The sequence below is a fragment of the Crinia signifera genome, chromosome 11, assembly GCF_055691185.1.
Source record: "Crinia signifera chromosome 11, ASM5569118v1, whole genome shotgun sequence".
NCBI lineage: Eukaryota > Metazoa > Chordata > Amphibia > Anura > Myobatrachidae > Crinia > Crinia signifera.
This window is the reverse complement of record NC_139227.1, coordinates 37,915,771-37,935,574: the sequence shown is the minus strand read 5'-3', so window position 1 is coordinate 37,935,574 and position 19,804 is coordinate 37,915,771. Positions and strand designations below refer to the sequence as shown.

The following is a 19,804-nucleotide window of genomic DNA, read 5'->3' as shown; positions in this document are numbered from 1 at the left end:
AAGGTCATTAGTTCAACAGGTCGTTAGTTTGACAGGTCATTAGTTCGACAGGTCATTAGTTCGACAGGTCATTAGTTCGACAATGTCTAGTTCGACAGTGAAAAGGTCGACATGGGGGTTTTTCACAGTTTTTTTACCTGAATGTCAACACAGTCGACATGGACACAGTTGAAAATGCACCACATCTGCGCTCGCAGTGCGTCGGGCACGGTGCCTCGCTGCGCTCGGCACACTATTTTATTCTCACACCACGCCCTAGCTAAAAAAACAGTGAAAAACCCCATGTCGACCTTTTGACTGTCGACCTAGACACTGTCGAACTAATGACCTGTTAAACTAACGACCTGTCGAACTAATGACCTGTCGACCTAGAACCATGTAGACAGTTTCCTATGTCGACCTATACCTATGTTGACCTTTTCCCATGTCGACCTAATGGTGTCGACCTAATGACTGTCTACCATAATGCTGTAGACCAAATGACCGCATCCCAGCTCCGGCCCCGATCCGACTGCTTCTATCACAGCCGCTGATTAAGTCCAGGGCTACGCACAGACTGCACACACTGGGAAAATCGTTTGCCGCTGAGCGTCTTGCTAATGGATTTGCTGCTAATCGCCTATTGGCGTAATTTCGGCAAGCCATTCGCAGCTGTACACACCGATTCGTGGCTTGCACAGTGCGGGTGGCATATACCTGATCGCAGTGCTCTGTAATGTAGCATAGCGGCGGACAGGTCTGAATAACCCCCAGAGTCACCTTTTCTTATTGTTCTGCCCTAACCATTTTGCTGCGGGCTTAATGTGCTCCGACTTTCACCATCACAGCAGCACAGGTCAGGTATACGGTACTATGTCTATATGTATATAGTATATTGCCTTTTGTTTGGATAACAAACAAAGAGTATTTAGAAAACTGTTCTGCTGTATCAACAAGGATCTTGGTCATTAACACCGTTAATGTCCTATTCTTCCATGTATGCTGGTTCGTTAGCAAATTTATAGATCGTAAACAAATTTACCATTGTTTGTTGCCGGAATATAACCTGCGACAAAGTCACTGAGAGTTTCTGGGTGAACAATGGTTGCATGAAATCGCCATCGTTTGTGTTACTCCCATCCAGGATCTGCTGCAGATAGTGTGAGCTTTAAACCCAGACTCCTGTGTAATTAAGGCGTTTAGCCACCAATTTGCAGCATTTCGGGCATTTCTTATTTGTTTCTCTGTGTTTCTGGATATGGGCAGTAATTGCTATGAGTCATTCTGCTCACAAGAAGAGGCACATTAACAACATGAGGGGGATTGTCACTGAGCTGGATCTGTGATGCGGCACGGAATAAAATCAGGACATCAGCAATAGGGACCCCTGGTGGCCATGGGCAAAAATCTTACCCAAGTCCAAGGTGTGCTCTGGTCACACTTCAACTGACTTTCCAGCTTACTTGGTGATGAATCGGATGACGGATGAAATGTTCAAATCGGTTCCGCAGAAGATAAAGCACTTTCCGGACGTGACATCGAAATTTCACACATTCAGTTTCTGCAGCAGGAAAATAAAAACATTCAGAATAAAGTATAAAAACATGTTTAATTTATTTTTAGATTTAAATGCATTTTCTAAAATGACAGCGCTGAAAACAATGTTATATTATATAACAAAATAACATACAGACATTTCATATAGGAGCCGATTCAGGATCGCTTGTTCAATTCAAAACCATCCCCAATGGTCAGGGCTGGATTAAGGGGGAGGCACATGGGGTCAGTACCCTGGGCTTCCCTCTATCTAGGGGCCCCCTGTGGTTGGCATGCTTTTTTTGCTAAAGGTTTTGTGAATGGGAGTGGGATAGTGCTGGGGCTTCACCTATCTGCCAATGTGACAATGGTTAATGGTGCTGAGCATCGGGAGCCAAGGCACACTGACTGCACAAGTGTGCAGCACATTACTGGGAGTTGAGACTTGCACAAGAGGTCAGAGGCTGAGAGGCTTGTGCTGAGCTCTGCTTGGTGGAGCTCATCATATGCTTCTCAGGACCATGGTGGATAGCAGCAGCAGCGGCCTTGTCATGGGAGGGTTTTTAATCAGAGGCAGCGCTGAGCCTGTCAGGACTCCTAGAGTAAGGTACAGAGGGACAAACACAGGTTTTTCCTGTGGTGTTTATATTAATCCCCCCCCCTACACACACACACACACACAGTTACCCATTAACCAAGTTTATACTGCCTTTACTCTGTGTTTTGACAGTGTAATATTCACCCCATGCAGTTTGCGGCTGTAATGACAAGTGGGAGGGGCCCCCCGAAGGCTTAATCCAGCCTTGCCGATGGTCATGGATTGCGCATGCATTGTGCACCATTAAAGCACTGGGTATTCCCCTGGGAACGCAGGCGCATCGATGCCTGACGGAGACGGGCGCTTGACGTCACATGACACCAATGGAAATAAAAGTCAGTTTAGACTGACTTTTATTTTCGAAGAGGAGAGAAATCATTTGATGAATGTCGACCATGAATGATTTCTCTCCCTTCGGCTGCATGCAATAGGATGTGTTCTATTACATCCCCTCACACGGTCCTGAGGGGATTCGGCGGTGGAGTGTTTGGCCGGGCAGTGTTAAGCCGCTTGCTATGCAGCGAACGGCCGCTGCTTAGCTAGCGGTCAATTGTTTGTAGAAGTTTGTACAAGACACCCTGCCCCATAGGGTCAGTTTATAATACAATTATGCCAAGCCTGTTACTTTAGTGTAGCAGCATTTTTCAAATATTTGGCAGCATGCAGTGAGTACAGCAGGCCACACCTGCAGTAATATTATTGAGCCCTAAAAATAAGGCTGCCTCAGAGTGATATGTCTGCCAGTATAAATCAAATCAAAGGGGCCCATTTAACATTGAATATTTTCTAATATTTTAGGGGTTAGCCACAAATATTAAGTACTTCCGGAATGTATGTAAGAGGGACCACAGCAGGAATCTCCAGTACCTGTTGCTATCCCTCCTGCCCCACAGGCAGCCGCATCCCTATAGGTTTCTATGGGGGATGCGATGATGCCTGATGTATCAATATTGGTAGATACCGCCGAGATCGCATTGTATATGCAAAGGCATTTTTAGATAAAACCAAATAATAATGTTCTCTCTGAATAGGGGTGGACTAGAAACAGTAATTATTTGATGTTTTCTGGCTTGCAGGGTGCACGGAACAGCCATTTTCGTGGTGGTATTGTCTCGACATCGGCCACAACTACATAAAACGTTGTAGTTTCTGCGTGTCGGTAACCCCGCTCCGCCGGTGCTTGAGGTCACAGGCAAAGGAGGTGAGACCAGCACAGGGCACCAGGAGAGCTAGTTGCATCGCTGCTGCAGAGAATGTAAAATGAGGAAGTTGAATAATGTGTGAGTGCGAGGTTAACTTTTAGCCGAGTGTTGTTTAAACAAAAGTACATGCTATAAAACTGTCACTTTAAAGCAATCTCTAATGTAATTTATGTTTATATCAAACTTGTTTGCAGTAATAGGCCTCATACTGTTTACTATAGACATACCATGTTCCCTAACACGACCTTGGTAATCTGCCCGGACAGGTTTACCGGTCATAAGCCACGCATATCTCTATTGTGTACTAGAGATGAGCGGTTCGGATTCTGTGGAATCCGAACCACTCCGAACAGTGCCCGCCGCGCTAACGAGTTTCCGGCTTTGCTCGGAAACCCGAGTGCGGCCGAATGCGGTAATCTCGCGAGACGCCAAGTCTTTATAGGCTCGGCATCCCGAGAATTCGGCGCCATTTGTCACACACTTCCACAAGCTGCGCACAGCTCTGCAGTGTAGTCTGGGGTGTTATTGGCAGGGGTCTGAGGGGTGTTGTGCAGCAGAGGGGTGTTGTGCAGTGCAGAGGGGTGTTGTGCAGTGGAGAGGGGTGTTGTGCAGTGCAGAGGGGTTTGGGCTCGGTTATTGTACTGGTCGTGTGTTAGGCAGGCTGTGTCAGTGAGGGCAGAGGCTGTCAGGCAGTGTAGTGGGGTACACAGGGCCGGTGCAAGGCTTCTAGATGCCCTAGGCAAAGCTTTCCCTGCGGCACCCTTCATCGGCAGCTGGACGGAGGTCGGCTGTCGCTGGTGGCCGGGGTTGGGTGAGGTGGTTGCTGTGACAGTGACTCTCACAGCCACCTCCGCATGTGACTGAGTGCGTGTAACACGGAGCCCAGACTCACAGAGATAGCAGCCCTCCCCAACCCCATCCACGCCAAGGCCCACCTCCCTGTCACCAGTGCCCGCTCTTCTGTACTCAGCCGTACCTCTCAGCCTCCTTCCCAGCCAGCCCTGGCTAGGGGCTGGCGTGATTGCCGTGACTCCCCTCCATCAATACCCCAATAAATATCCCGATGCTGGGCTAAAGCTGTTCACACAGGGGCAGCCTCACCTGGTAGCGTGCGGTGCTGCCCTCCAGGGCCAGCGCTCATAGGCAAATGCCTAAAACTGCCTAGTAGTAGCACCGGCCCTGGGGGTACAGTACACAGGCAGACTCTCAATCAGCTTTTAATTTTTTTTCATTATTTGTGGTGTGCGGGGTGCTGCACTGCACCCCAATACACCATATACTACTGTCAGAACTTGTGTGATTGTTCTACATCCGCGCAGTGTTATACAAGCCCCGTTTATAAAAAAAAAAAAAGAAAAGAAGTTCCGTGTGTTAATAACCAACCAGCTTGCTGCAGACCTTGGATTGAAATTAAATTGAATGGAAACAACATTGCGAACTGTAAACTGGTCAAAATTGTCTGGAAAGGGCTGGAAATTAATGTTGTTAAGGTTAATATTACTCTAGGGACATAAAATCACACAAAAATTACGTGATATGGGCGTTTCTCGACCATTTAAAAAAAAATCCAAATCCAAAGCCTTTCACCGCCACTTGACAAATCGACTCCAAATCCCGGCGACAAATCCAAATCCCTGGTGCCCATCTCTACTGCGTACCGCTGTCACTTGTAGTACTAGGCCTGGCTGGGAATGAATCTGCTGTAGATCTCCTGCATTCAGAAAAGTGCCTCGAGTCTGCGAATATCAGAGCCTGATGGTACAGTATATATGCAGATAGCAAACGCAGGATCCTAGCGCGGGGGGGGGGTTCCAAATGCCGATCACAATCTCCAACTCTACAGAACATTGGGGCATGTGCAGGAGTCTGGGGGAACCTACTGTAGTAACGAGGCTGGACATTAATGTACACATTGGTATTATTATACACTGAATACTGTATGAAATACAGTATTAATATCTAACACTATAGATGGTCTATAGTACAGGCTCTGCTCTTGTCTGTTGGGTGATGCTGACCCTAACACTGCTACGCTGGGGATGTGCAGCGATGGCGGGCCCTCCCTGCTTGAATGCTCATTGGGCATACGCTGGGAGAGTGGGAGGGTCTGCTGCGTGATGTCATGACGTAGGCGAGATATCCGCCAAGTGCGCAGTGCTCCTCTGGAAATGGATTTTTTGTGGCGGTACCTTACCCGGTGCGCCCACCAAGGATGAAACCCATGTTTGGCTACACTCGTCAAACATGCCTTGAGCCAGTCCTGACTGGGAGTGAGTGGGCAAGACCTTCTCTACCCATCACACCACATGACAAGAGACAACCCACAGGCTCAGGCCAACACACATCCCCATGCCAGGGGGCACACTCAAGATGTAGTTGCCTGGCACAAGGTGTAAAAAGCTCAGACCTCGGTCTCATCCATAGGAGAGTATGTTTATGTGCAGAACCGATTTTTGTGCACTAGATCCGTAGCCGTAGCCTTGATTGAAGACACTGATTTAGTGAGCGGCAGGTTATGGAATTCCTTCACTGTCCCAATATCAGCATCAGGGAGATAAATTGTAATGAGAAGTGATTACAGGGTTATTACAGGCTGTGAGTTTATATATATTCTGCCTCATTCACAGCAGTAAATTCCAGCAATCAGGTAATAATATATGGCTGGCAAGTATCCCAGGACATGTCTCTGTCACATGGTAGGGGGGGGGGGGGGGGGGAGAGGCTGTCTGCAAATCCCTTCATATAGAATGGGACACTATACTGGTGGGGGATGCAGTTACAATTCTGGGGATGCGGATGCCCGGCGGTTGAAATCCTGCGGGAATTCTGACCTCAGGATTTGCACCGGAATCCCAAAAGTCGGCATCCTATTAGGCTGTGGGAAGGCACTAATAAAAGGGGGAGGGTAAAGGCAAGGCTGCAGGGGGGAAGGGGGGAGTTAGGGTTAGGCACCAACAGGGAGGGTTAGGCTGCATGTAGGAAGGGTTAGGGGGTAGGTAGAGAGGGTAAGTAAACGTACCCAGTCCATTTTGTTTAGCACGGTCTGTATTTTGAGCGCTGGTATCCCATTCGCCAATTAGTCATACTTTTCTTGACCTGTGTATCATTGATTTAAATACTGCACTTCTTGTAAAGATGCAGTGAGTGACACTGAAGCCTCATAAACACCCACCCTGTGACCACCAATATTGCTGGGTACACACGTTGTGTAGTGTGTTTCCAACTTTAGAGATGCCTTAGAACACTGCCTACATTAGTAGGAACAAAATAATCAAATATAGAAAAGTAAAGCTGGCAACACACTTCAAAATGTGTGTACCCAGCGATATCTGCAGCGGGAACCCGGCATCGGCTAGTGCATGCATGGGGCTGTTGTCTGTACATGCAGGATGGAAGGCATTGTTAAAGTGCGGCGGGAGAGCATATCGTTGACAATATGGAGCATACACACTATACCATATTATCACTCAGTTACAACTAGAGATGTGCACCGGCCACTTTTCGGGTTTTGGGTTCTGATTACCTTGAGGTTTTGGGTTCTAATGGGTTTTGCCAAAACACCTCCTAAGTGTTTTGTGTTTGGATTTCTTGGGTTTTGGGTTCTGATTTTTTTGTTAAAAAAGCATAAAAACTGCATAAAAATTTTTTTTTTTTGCTCCTACGCTATATTAACCTCAATAACATTCATTTCCACTCATTTACAGTCTATTCTGAACAGCTCACACCTTACAATATTGTTTTTAGGGCAAAAGGTTGCACCGAGGTAGCTGGATAACTATGATAAGCCACACAAGTGTGCGGCACAAACACTAGACTGATATGGCACACTTAGCATACCCTCTAGGCTGATACTGCACACCTAGAATTACCCCTGGACTGATAAGGCACAGTTAGCATCACCCCTGGACTGATACGGCACATTTAGCATCACCCCTGGACTGATACGGCACATTTAGCATCACCCCTGGACTGATATGGCACACTTAGCATCCCTCTAGGCTGATACTGCACACCTAGAATTACCCCTGGACTGATATGGCACAGGTAGCATCACCCCTGGACTGATACGGCACACCTAGCATCACCCCTGGACTGATATGGCACGCTTAGCATCACCCCTGGACTAATACAGCACACTTGGCAGCACCCCATGAATTATACGGCAGACTTGGCTTACCCCAGGAATTATACGGCACAGATGGTGGCACCCCTGACCTGATACAGCACACATGGAATTATACGGCACAGATGGCGGCACCCCTGGACTGTTACGGCACACATGGCGGCAGGCATGGAATTATACGGCAGACAAATTCCTGCAGTAAAAATAAAAATGTGTATTCTTTTAATTATAAAAAAGAGCAGCACACCTTACTTAGCAACACCCCATGAATTATACAGCACTCTTGGCTCACCCCTGGACTACAGCGCATTTAACAGCCCTTGCAGTAAAAAAAAAAAAAAAAAACACCTTAATTTTATTTTCATTAAAAAAAAGGGCAGCTCCCCTGGTCTGATATGGGACACATGGGGCACCCCTGGAATTATACGGCACACATGCGGGCACCCCAGGACTGATACAGGACACATGGGGGCACCCCTGGACAAATACAGCACACATGTGGGCACCCCTGGATGGATACAGCACACATGTGGGCACCCAGTGGAAACAGCAGATTGGAATTATATACTGCAATAAATACTGGTAGCCAGTGGCAACAGACTGGAATTATATACTGCGATAAATACTGGTAGCCAGTGGAAACAGCAGACTGGATTTTTATATACTGTGATAAATAATACTGGTAGCCAGCGGCAACAGCAGACTGGAATTATATACTGCGATAAATACTGGTAGCCAGTGGAAACAGCAGACTGGATTTATATACTGTGATAAATAATACTGGTAGCCAGCGGCAACAGCAGACTGGAATTATATACTGCGATAAATACTGGTAGCCAGTGGAAACAGCAGACTGGATTTATATACTGTGATAAATAATACTGGTAGCCAGCGGCAACAGCAGACTGGAATTATATACTGCGATAAATACTGGTAGCCAGTGGCAACAGCAGACTAGAATTATATACTGCAATAAATAAAATACTGGTAGCCACTGCCAGTGGCAACAGCAAACTGGAATTATATACTGTGATAGGTACTGGTAGCCAGGGGCAACAGCACACTGGAATTATATACTGCAATAGGTACTTGGTAGGCACTAGCCAGTGGCAACAGCAGAGAGCAGACATTAGGCAGTGCAGGGCAGGCAGTGGCACTAGCAGCACCAGTGGACTATCACACTGTGACTGACTATACAGGAGCAGACTCAGCAGAGGCAGGCCCCAGCACAAAGGAGAGACAGAACACAGCACCAGTCATCCTTGCAATGGTGATGTCTTGATCACTAAGCAGAGACACAGTACACAGCAGCACGGGCCCCAGCAGAGACCACACACAGCAGCAGCACACCCTTCCCTACCCTTCTCCGAGATTGGAGTGAAGATGGCGGTGCGAGGTTGCGGAATTTAAGGGTTCTGTGATCTCGCGAGAATCCGACGCCGGGCGATGACGTTTTGCCCGTGCGCCCGGATTCGAGTCAGGCAGGAAGCGCCGAGCGCTGCTCGTATCCGGGCCCGGATTGATGACGTCCGTGCTGGCTCGGATCTGGGGATTAGTTACAACAAGTGGCAAAATTTGGTGATATCTTTATGAGGTGAGGTAAATGGCTCAAGAGCCACTGGCAAGTACCAGAGCCAGATTTGCACATAATATATGAGCCCAGGGGTACATGCCGGCATTATACACATGTGCAGCAGTATACACTGCTGGAGATTCGCTGAGTTTTGATAAGAGATGTGCAGAAAACTCCAGAGTTTTGACTATAAAAAATATTAGAATAATAAAAATAAGAATTGTTTTATAAATTATTTATATTTTTTGACGTACTTTATCAATTCAACACGCCGGCATATACGCTAGTATGACAGGAAAGGCTGTGCCTCACCCCACCGCATACCTCAGGTGTGTATGGCGCTTAAGTCGTAATAGCTTTAGAACTCAGCCTTTGTGGTCTTGGGGTAACATTAGTACTCCCATGGCTCAGAGATTTCTTTCACACGTGTTTATTCAGTAATGTAAAATGATACCGGTTGAGTAACCCTTCCCCAAAATGCTCGGAATCGGGATCATTTTGAATAAGGGATCATTTCAGATTTGGGAATATTTTGTTACTCACCTGGTCCTCAGCATCCACCCTGAGAGGCATCGCCGGCCCCAGTGATGCATTGCCCGGGTGTGCGTGTGAAGTTGTGATGTCACTGGCGCATCATTGGGCCCGATGGATGTCGTGGATGCCGGGGGACCAGGTGAGTATGAAAAACAGTCCAGGGGTAAAAAAACAACAACAACAAAAAAAGGGATATTCCGATAACCTTAGGTTCTATGTTTCGTTATACAGATGAGGGATACTCAACCTGTAATGGGAGTTGCTTTATTCCTATCCATATCTTTATTGCAAGCCTGGCAATACTACTGGTCTCCGTGGGTGTGGTATATGGTTCCGACAGTCGGGATCCCGACAGTTATTAGCCTGTCGTCGGGATCCCGACTGGCCAGACTCAGAAAGCATGGTGAGCGCATCAAAGCCCCTTGCGGGTTCGCTGCGCTCGGCACGCTGTGGGCACGGTGGCTCGTTGCGCTCGCCACCTATTCTATTCTCCCTCTATGGGGGTAGTGGACCCCCACGATGGAGAGTAGCCGGTGGCCTTCGGGAAGCCGGCTGTCAGTGTTTTAACAGTCGGGATCCTGACATTGGGTAAACGACTGTCGGGATCCCAACTGTCGGGAAGTACTAGGAATATGGGTATTGCAGCCTTCGGCCACCTGAGTCAGCCGGGGCCAGGAAGTCCGAGTTAAAATGGTATGCGGTCATAGGTCGACAGTTTCTAGGTCGACACATGAAAATGTCGACATGAGTTTTTCATGTTTTAAAAGAAAGTAAAAATCTAATTTTTACCTTTTTAACATTGACGTCTTTAAAGATGGTGACCTAATGCATGTCAACCCTATTCATGTGTTGACTGATTGTGAACCCATATTGCTTTTTTTAATACACCTATTTTTTTTTTAGTTTTTTTATGGTTCCTAGAAAAACGTGGAATTTGTTATTTTCTGTCGCTACCGGACGGTGTTCTTGGCATGTTAGCGCCATATAAAATATTATATTTAGAACCTGTTGGAGAAAGGGTTAATAACCGGCCTTGTTGACTCCACAGTCATATCACAGACGAGGAGGTTGCACGTGACCTAAAACCCTGTGGGTCGTTGTATCATTGGCCATTATGACCAGGAGGAAGCTTGTCACAGTTTTGCTAGTAGGGAGTTCTAGAATTGTGGCAAGGCATGCTGGGACGTGAAGTTTCACAAACGCTGGAGAGCTACCGGTTGGCCAGGCCAGGCCTGCTATATAGGACCAAAAGGTACTAGGGGCCTGATTCAGGTTGAACATGGCAGCTTACCAAGCACCTGAGACACCCCCTGGGTGAATACATGCCCCCGCCTCAGCTGATTCCCCTCGGTAACGAGAGCACATCCCTTCACATGCCTCCACTCCGGTTCCCCTGCATTTGCCCCACACAATGATAATACTGGATACACAGTTAGATCCAAGCGCTTGGGGCCAATGCATTCGTACGCTGGATGGGATTCCTGGAGATTTATTGCTCTCCAGATTACAGCCATTTCTGTTGGTATTTATAGAGTGTCAGGGAAGATAATCACAGGTCACAGTATATCAGTGTATGACAAGGGCACTGCATCAATATATTATTATTATTATTTATAACTGCACAATCAATTTTAAGGATAAGCAGATTAACGCTGATAAATGAAAAATGCTCTTTGTAGTCTTGGGAATGGATTGAAGCATCAATGTTCAGGTCAATTATTACCTGGCTGATATTAGCATCAGTATCCGGCCTGGCTCTGTCACTTCATCAGCACATTCCCCATGTTGGACCGCTGACAATGGTGGGAATAGCAGGTACCCAGCGGAGGGTCTGTGACACCTGCCACGGTTGGATTAACAAGGAGAGCGATCACCTTTGTGTAGAATGATCATCAGGTTAAATAGGAATTTTGACCATGACAACAAACTTATATCTTACACATCATAAAAACAGGTATCAGTTTACCTCAGAGTTTTCCCTTTCATGTATGTTCTTAACTTAAAGGCTTCCCTTGAGCCAGCCGGGACGATCCAAGGTGGCAGAATCACATGCGATCCTAGCCAAGCCTGCCCAGCTCAGAAGCAATCCAGGAGATTCTCCCACTTCACGCAGCCCCCCTTCCCCACTGCACTAAATACAGATTTTAGCGGGTCCACGGTGAGGTGCATGTCTAAAATGCAGCAAATCGTGTCATTTTAGCCTCTCCCCCAATCTGCGGACCCGGAAATTGCATTGTTTGCCTGCCATGGGGGCGGGGCTTGGTGACATTCACCCTGCCCCCCTGACGTACTACCCCTTAGTGGCGTCCGCCCTGCCCCCCTGACATAATGTGATAATGATAATGTGTGAGCACAAAACCCACCACTATGTCAGAATCATGCACTAAAAACAACGTATTGCCTCTATACCAGGGCTGGGCAATTGCGGCCCTCCAGATGTTAAGGAACTACACATCCCAGCATGCCTTGCATCAGTTTCAGCATGGCCACATAGCCAAACTAATGCAAAGCATCCTGGGATGTGTAGTTCCTCAACATCTGGAGGGCCGTAATTGCCCAGCCCTGCTCTATACCATAAATAATCATCATTGCATTTTTGTATTTATTATTTGCTTCTATGGGGGTATTCATTAAGTTGTGTGGTTTACTTTGCTGCTAATTGCCAGGTGCAGAGCAATCCAAATAAGAGGGATTGCCGCACACTGGGAATTCCAAAGTCAGACTGAACCTAAAGTTTACATAAAAACAGCAAAATCGGGTTCGTGCGCTGTGGAAAAAAACATTGATATTGCAGTTTACACAAAATTGTCAGGTTTCCATGCCTGAATAAAGATTTTTAGACATGGGGTTATTTAATTGAATTGCATTTCCTGCATTGTGGAGGATTAGGCATGAGGTTTAATTGAATACCCCTATGTGTTGGTAATAACATTGCAGAATATGCTGTTATGTAGATACAGAAGTGGTCATGAAGTTAGAGAAGGCTGGTAGTGCCATCTTAGGGTGGATAGTTGTAACTGCATAGTAATGTGTCACCTACTGTACAGCAGGTTTTCTTTCAGTGTGCGGTCTAGACATTCACTGAGGAGTTAATTAACCTACCAGTATATTTTTGGATTGGGGAGGAAACCAGAGTACGCGGAGTAAACCCAGGCAAGCACGGGGAGAATATACACGGGGAGAACTCTGCACAGTTAGGGCCATGGTGGGAAATGAAACCATGACCTCAGTGCTGTGAGCCAGTAATGCTAACCATTACACTGTCCGTACTGCATTATGCTTAAAGCTCCAATACACATTGTGATTTGGGCCCGATTCTGGCGGATCGGGCCGATAAATCATGTGAAATCGATCCAAATTGCAGGTGTATGATATCCAATCGGATACGATGCACAGTCGCATGCGATGTATCACATTTAATAAAGTGGAACATCAAGTGCCAAATCTTAGGGAGCTCGCCAGGGGAGCTGCCAGGGGAAATCGGGGCCGACTTAGGGCTGTTTCACACAGTACGGTTCCTGCCGCACGGTGAAATCCCGTACGGCCAGGGAGCCGTGCCGCACTCAGCAGTTGTGAATGGACACTATTGTGTCCATTCACACGGGACGGCCACGGCCCGGCCGCACGGCTGCAGCCGGATCCCCCCACTGGAAGGGACGGCTGCCGGGCTGTGGCCATCCCTGCCATTATAAAATTCTGAGTGCGGCGCGGCTCCCTGACCGTACGGGATTTCACCGTGCGGCAGGAACCGTACTGTGTGAAACAGCCCTTATCCTTACAACCAGTTGGTCTAATGCTGGGATAGCCAACTCCAGTCCGAGAGCTACCAACAGTTAATGTTTTTCAGATCTCCTCACAGAATCACATGTGACGTAATGAGCTCCACCCAGGGCCGGATTATAATAATTATAATGCCTCTAGCTAGGGGCCCCCTGTGGTTGGCATGTATTTTTCAAAAAAATAATAATTTTTTGACCAAGTTTATACTGCCTTTACTCTGTGTTTTGACAGTGTAATATTCCCCTATGCAGTTTGCGGCCAGTAATGACAAGTGCAAGGGGGCCCCCCTGTCTAAAGTGCCCCGGGCCCCCCGAAGGCTTAATCTGGCACTGGCTCCACCTGTGGATCATTTGTAATTTGTCAGTGAGTAAGGAATACACCTGTGCCCCAGCTTGGCTAGAAACCGTGAACTGTTGGTAGCTCTCGAGGACTGGAGTTGGCTACCACTGGTCTAATGTATGGTGGCCTTTAACGTGTGCTCAAGGTTTTCTATTTATTCTATTCTAGTTATGGCTTGTCCTGTTGGAGAAAGTGCTCTATATAAATAAAATAATTATCATCAATATACATGTCTAGTGTCCGTGAGTCTCCGAAAACACTGCCATCTGTTGGCGGAGCGTGAAACTACATCTCTTTCTCACACTTGCACAAACACAGTTGTGCTGAATCAATGGTAACCTATATCAATGTGTTCGGCAATTCCACCTGATTGGTTGTATTTGGCTGTAAGTTAAGGCATATGTGGAGGGCTCCTTAGTGAATATCTATTGTTGACTTCCAATTATTAGCAGAGAAATACATTTTATGGTTATCCTCATTTTTTCGCCGCTATGGCCGCTAATCGCTGCAATCTGCGTGTATACGCAGCAAATACAGCAGAAACTTATCAGGCACAAAACAGAGTATATTTACAACACACAAGGATATAATGAACCCCTAGCAGAGAAGGAATGCAACACCAATACTTGGTTTCTAATGCCGTGGTCCAAAGCAGCAGCATAGTTTTTACTTAGGGAAAAACAATATACAGTTTTAATTATTATAATAATAATAATAATAATAATAATAATAACTTGGTCCCCATGTATTGGAAGTGTATGAGACTCGCTGACCAGATGGGTGAAGACTATGGGCCTTATTCTAGTTCACTCTTTCTGACAAAATCCTTCTTAGAAGGACACAACCATGTGCACTGCTGGTGGGGCAGATGTTACTTGTGCAGAGAGAATTAGATGTGGGTGGGGTTTTACTTCAAAGTGAGATCTATATTGCAGTGTAAAAATAAAGCAGCCAGTATTTACCCTGCACAGAAATAAAATAACTCACCCAAATCTAATTCTCTCTGCACATTTTACATCTGCCCCACCTGCAGTGCACACGGTTTTGTCTATCTAAGAAGGATTTTGTCAGAAAGAGTGAACTAGAATAAGGCCCTATATGTAGAAGGGGATATATTTTAGACATTTGAAATATCACTATTAATACATATTCTTATATCAATGTACATTTGGATGTCAGCTTCTTAAATCACTTAAAAGGTTTAGGCAGGCGATTCTAAATTGTAAGTTTGATTACACAATTAGGCATATCTATCTATCTATCATCTATCTATCTATCTATCTATCTATCTATCTATCCATCTATCTACCTATCTATCATCTATCTATCTATCTACCTATCTATCTATCATCTATCAATCTATCTATCTATCTATCTACCTATCTATCTACCTATCTATCTATCTATCTATCTATCTATCTATCTATCTATCTATCTATCTATCTATCTATCATCTATCTATCAATCTATCCATCTATCTATCATATATCTTTCTATCTATCATCTATCTATCTATCTATCTATCTATCTATCTATCTATCTATCATATATCTATCAATCTATCCATCTATCTATCATATATCTTTCTATCTATCATCTATCTATCTATCTATCTATCTATCTATCTATCTATCTATCTAAACAAACACCCACTGGTACTTGGAGAGAGCAGTGAGATTGATAGGTGGCACTCCACAGACTTTTGTAAATCAATTTGTATTTAGTGCAGGGTTGCCTACCCTCCCGGAAAGGCCGGGAGTCTCCCGAAAATCGGGTCCCCCTCCCGCCCCCCCCCCAGAAGGGTGGACAACCCTCCCGGATTCAGGGGGGACACCCGCTGCGCACCCGATCGCGGCATTTAAATGCCGCAATCCGCGAGTCTCAGAGGAAGGGGCGGAGTTAATATGGCAAAATCGAGCCATTTTAGCCCTGCCCCCTCCACGGAGATACGCAAATTCATCAGTTTAACATCATGGGGGCGGGGCGTTTGACAGTGGTGGCGGTAACGCATATATTGCTGACGCAAACCAGCAATGCATCTGTTACCCCCATAACATAATGGGTAGTATTCAATGTTGCTCACCACAGCCAGCGAGGGGGTTAAACAGCAAGGATCACAGAAAACCAGCGATCCTCCCTGTTTTAACCCCCTTTCCGGATGCTCACCCTATTCAACATTCCGGGGGAATCCTCACCGTCACTGGACGGCGAGGATTCCCCAAACAGCGAGACCTGCGGCTAATGCAGCGAACCCGCTGCATTTAGCTGCGAGTCTCGCTGCTTCTGCAGCCACATACGCCAATTCCCCCTCGCTCAAAAAACAGAGCGAGGGGGCATTGGAAACAACCTTTCCAAAAGGCCTTAATGAAAGAATAGCTTGGAATAGTCTTATGTGAAATATAAGTATGAGTAGGGTTCTGGGTTGTATTAAGTATCGGCATTGCTGTCTGGTTTGTTTTTGTTTTTCTGTGTATTTTTTCTACATGTTCTTTGAGTGTACTTATGTACTCCATTTTATTTCTGTATATGTTTTGTACGTTGATCATAATGTATGCATTTTATTGTGTATTTGATTATGCTTATGTAGCCGTATGTTGCGGGTCCAATAGGTTGTCAGCTAACACGCACATGACGCATGAACCTCGGGAAAGCAGCGTCCTCAGGTTGCTATGCAACCACCTGGTAGGGCCGGCGAGAATCATCATGCTGCGTCATAGCCAGGTGAGGACTGCGCTCGAGGTGATTGCAAAGTGGGCGGTGGATGCAACACCGTGGAGATCTACATAAGGTGAGACACTAGCAATGTATGTTTGTATGTCTTCCTCCTGATGACGGGGTAACAGTCCCCGAAACTTTGAGGACAATAAAGCAACTTTTACCAAGTCCTGGTAGTGCCGTGTCTGGATTCTTCTACCGTCGAGGTGTGGATCCTATCTGCTGTATTGTTTTTCAACAAGGGCACGCTGGGCTGCTGATTAAGCTGGGTGAGTGCCGATCCGTCCCGGTCCTCTATATATATATATATATATATATATATATATATATATATATATTTCAGAAAAAATGGGCACTCAGGGACTCCATCAGCATTGAAGCAAGACCAAACTTTATTGCATCATTGGTCTATCCGGTCAACGTTTCGGGGGTGGACCCCCGTCGTCAGGACAAGTGAAAAGCGGTTATACACAGCTTTCCACTTGTCCTGACGACGGGGGTCCGGCCCCGAAACGTTGACCAGATAGACCAATGATGCAATAAAGTTTGTTCTTGCTTCACTGCTGATGGAGTCAATGGGTGGCCATTTTTTCTTAAATATATGCTGTGGGCTGTGTTGTGACACTGCCCTCACTGGATGGCACCAGGGCAAGATACCTATTACTGCAGCCAAAATAAGCCCTGAGTGACGGTACTCTCTTTATGCTATATTATTTATATATATATATATATATATATATATATGATGCAGAACTGAGGTGCACCTTACCTTTTATGCTATTCTTATATAGCGCAGCAGATTCTGTTGCGCTTTACAATTGTTGACAGTTATAAAACAAACTGGGTAACAACAGACAGACTTAGAGATAAGAGAGCCCTGCTGCAAGCTTACAATCTATAGCAGGCATGTCCAAACTGTGGCCCTCCAGCTGTTGTGAAACTACACATACCAGCATGCCTTGCCATAGGGATGGCTATCGATGATTCAAAATCATTGATGGTTTATGGCCGATGTCGAATACTTTTGCCATCGATGGGGAGAGAACCAGATGGTATCCCTACATTGATGGCATAGTAGAAACATCGTTTTTTTTTTCTTCAAGGTGTTGGGACACGGAGCATAGCCCTGCCCCCGACACTCGGAAGCCCCGCCCCCACATTTTTATTAGTTCTCCGGCCATTCAGCCAAAGGTGATGAATAACCATTTATAGCTAAAACTATCGATGATTGGGTTACGGACATATTGTCGACCCGACTTAGGTGGACAGTCATTAGGTCAACACATGCTGAAAGCCGCTCAGACGAGATACTGAGCGGCTTTCACATGAAAGTCGCCCAGTGTGTATGGGCCTTTACTGTAATACCCCTTTTACACCAAAACGCCGGGTCGCACCCGGCTTTTTTAGACCCAGGTTCAAGCCGGGTGCGACCCGGCGTTTAGTGCAATTTACACCGGGTGGACAGCCCGGCCCGCAGCCCCCCCCCCCCCCTCCCTTGGAGATGACAGGATGATGTCATCTCCAAGCGCCAATCACCGCCGCCGCCGGACTGCTGCTGGGGGCAGCCCAGCACTAAGGTAAGCTGCTGGGCTGCCCCCAGTCCCCGCGCGCACCCCCCGGGGCACACAGGCATCCGTTCACCTCCCTCCCCCGCTGCTGTCTGCAGGGTATAGCAGACAGCAGCGCCGGCTGTCAGTGTCAGGCTGACAACCCATCCAACCTGCGGACGCTGCGGTCCGCAGGTTGGACGTTCCCCATTCATGTAAATGGGAGCCGGGTCGTCCGACCCGGCGTTCCCATTTACACCGCCCTCTACCCAGGTCCTAGCCGTGTTCTACCCAGGTCAGGACCTGGGTAGAAGTCCCGTGTAAAGGGACACAGCGTTAGGGATTTAAACCGCCGAAGATCCGGCTCTGACCCGCCGCTGACCCGGATTTTTCGGCGGTGTAAAAGGGGTATAACTCTCCACTAGCAACATTCTCATTACTGTATATATGGTTTCAGCCTCCATCTTCCCCTCCTCCTGTGACGAGAATTGTTGTAGAACCACAAGTCACAGCATATTCTCTCAGCCAAAGGCTATACTCAGGGAGTTTTCGTTACATACCATGGTTCCCTATTTGCTTCAATATAGTCCTGTCACAAGTTCACAACTAAAAAGGAAGCTGTATGGCTGTAACAGGTGTCACATGAAAGTTCACCCGCCTTAAACTGCTCTGAGATAACATTTGTTCCGTGCAGATCCCGGTTCCGGTTGTCAACTCTCTCTCTCACTCTCTCCCTCTCTGTCACTCTCAGGCTTCAGTCTTCCGATGAGCGCTATAGGCCAGCAGGTGGGGTGGGGGCAGGACGAAGGAGGGGTCTGAGCGGCGATTGGGTAGTGCGGAAGCAGCTGGTTTTGCACGGTCCAATAGGAAAGCGGCGGCTGATATGCTGAGAGTGCGTGTGGGAGACAACAATAATCACGTGATACACACACATGCTGCTGCCGCTGCCAGCCCTGCCAACCTTGCCGGTATACACAGCAGCAGGAGGCCTGCCTTGCTGCTGCTGGATCACACACTGGTAACGCAGCTGCTGCTGAGAGGATACACGTATATATATATATATATATATATATATATATATATATATATATATATATATATATATATATATATATATATATAAAACACACACTCTGTCTTGATCTTTATATTGTGATGTATCTGGGGTACAGTCTATTCTATATATTTCCTTCGTACAAATCTGTTGCCTGTGGTTACTGTAAGCGGTGCTTTGTAGCATGAGGTGTGATATATATGGGGAAAATATATTGTAAATAGGAATATACGCTGTTATATTACATATATTTAATTGATACTGTATTGCATTTATGTACTGTAGATTGAACTATGTAACACCATGTATTTAATATATTGGTAATGAGGGTGTTCACTATATTATATTTTTACTGGTTTTATAGTGATATATCTGGGTAATATACAGTATACTGGTAACAAAGGTGTACACTGGTATATATAATGCATGCATTTACTATGCACGGCCTATATTATGCTATATATAACATATCCGTGTATACCACTATATTGCACATATGGAACATATAAACTGCACACAGAAAGTGGTGCTAAAAAGGAAAAGACGTGACGTTGCCCATAGCAACCAGATTGGTGCCCTATAATGTACTATATCAGGGGGTTATATATTGGTGGTCAAAACTATGGCTTTTGTGTCTGTATACTGTAATAAATAGAAGGCAGTGTGGTTCTATACATTATATTCTGTTATAATATTGCAGGTTTGTGTGCATATTGTCTCACTGTCATAGTCACAGCTGCTTAGTGCTTGATATTGCATGTTTGGGTGTATGGATTATAATGGTACAGTTTGCGTGTATTAGGGCTTGCATGTTTTACAAGTAC

The 19,804-nt window shown here is 46.2% G+C and overlaps 1 protein-coding gene and 1 long non-coding RNA gene across 5 annotated transcripts in view; one reads left to right on the top strand and one right to left on the bottom strand.

Annotated features, from left to right (window-relative positions):
* The window catches only part of MVD (mevalonate diphosphate decarboxylase), a 41,983-nt gene that overhangs the window by 3,397 nt on the left and 18,782 nt on the right, over positions 1 to 19,804 (top strand). For 2 of the 4 annotated variants that reach the window (XM_083164983.1, XM_083164982.1), the window contains exon 1: positions 18,804 to 18,944. The exons of 1 other annotated variant lie outside the window; for it this stretch is intronic. In XM_083164983.1, the coding sequence (XP_083021109.1) occupies positions 18,810 to 18,944 (135 nt within the window). In that variant the 5' untranslated portion in view covers positions 18,804 to 18,809. Of the gene's footprint in view, positions 1 to 3,189; positions 3,315 to 18,803; positions 18,945 to 19,804 lie in introns of those variants that run through there. One more of the 4 variants, XM_083164984.1, reaches the window with a different exon arrangement.
* On the bottom strand, positions 1,199 to 18,644 carry LOC146045873 (uncharacterized). Its single transcript, XR_014465646.1, has 3 exons — positions 18,487 to 18,644; positions 11,269 to 11,419; positions 1,199 to 1,540 (listed from the first exon to the last, which is right to left on the bottom strand). It is a non-coding gene; the product is annotated as an uncharacterized LOC146045873 (long non-coding RNA).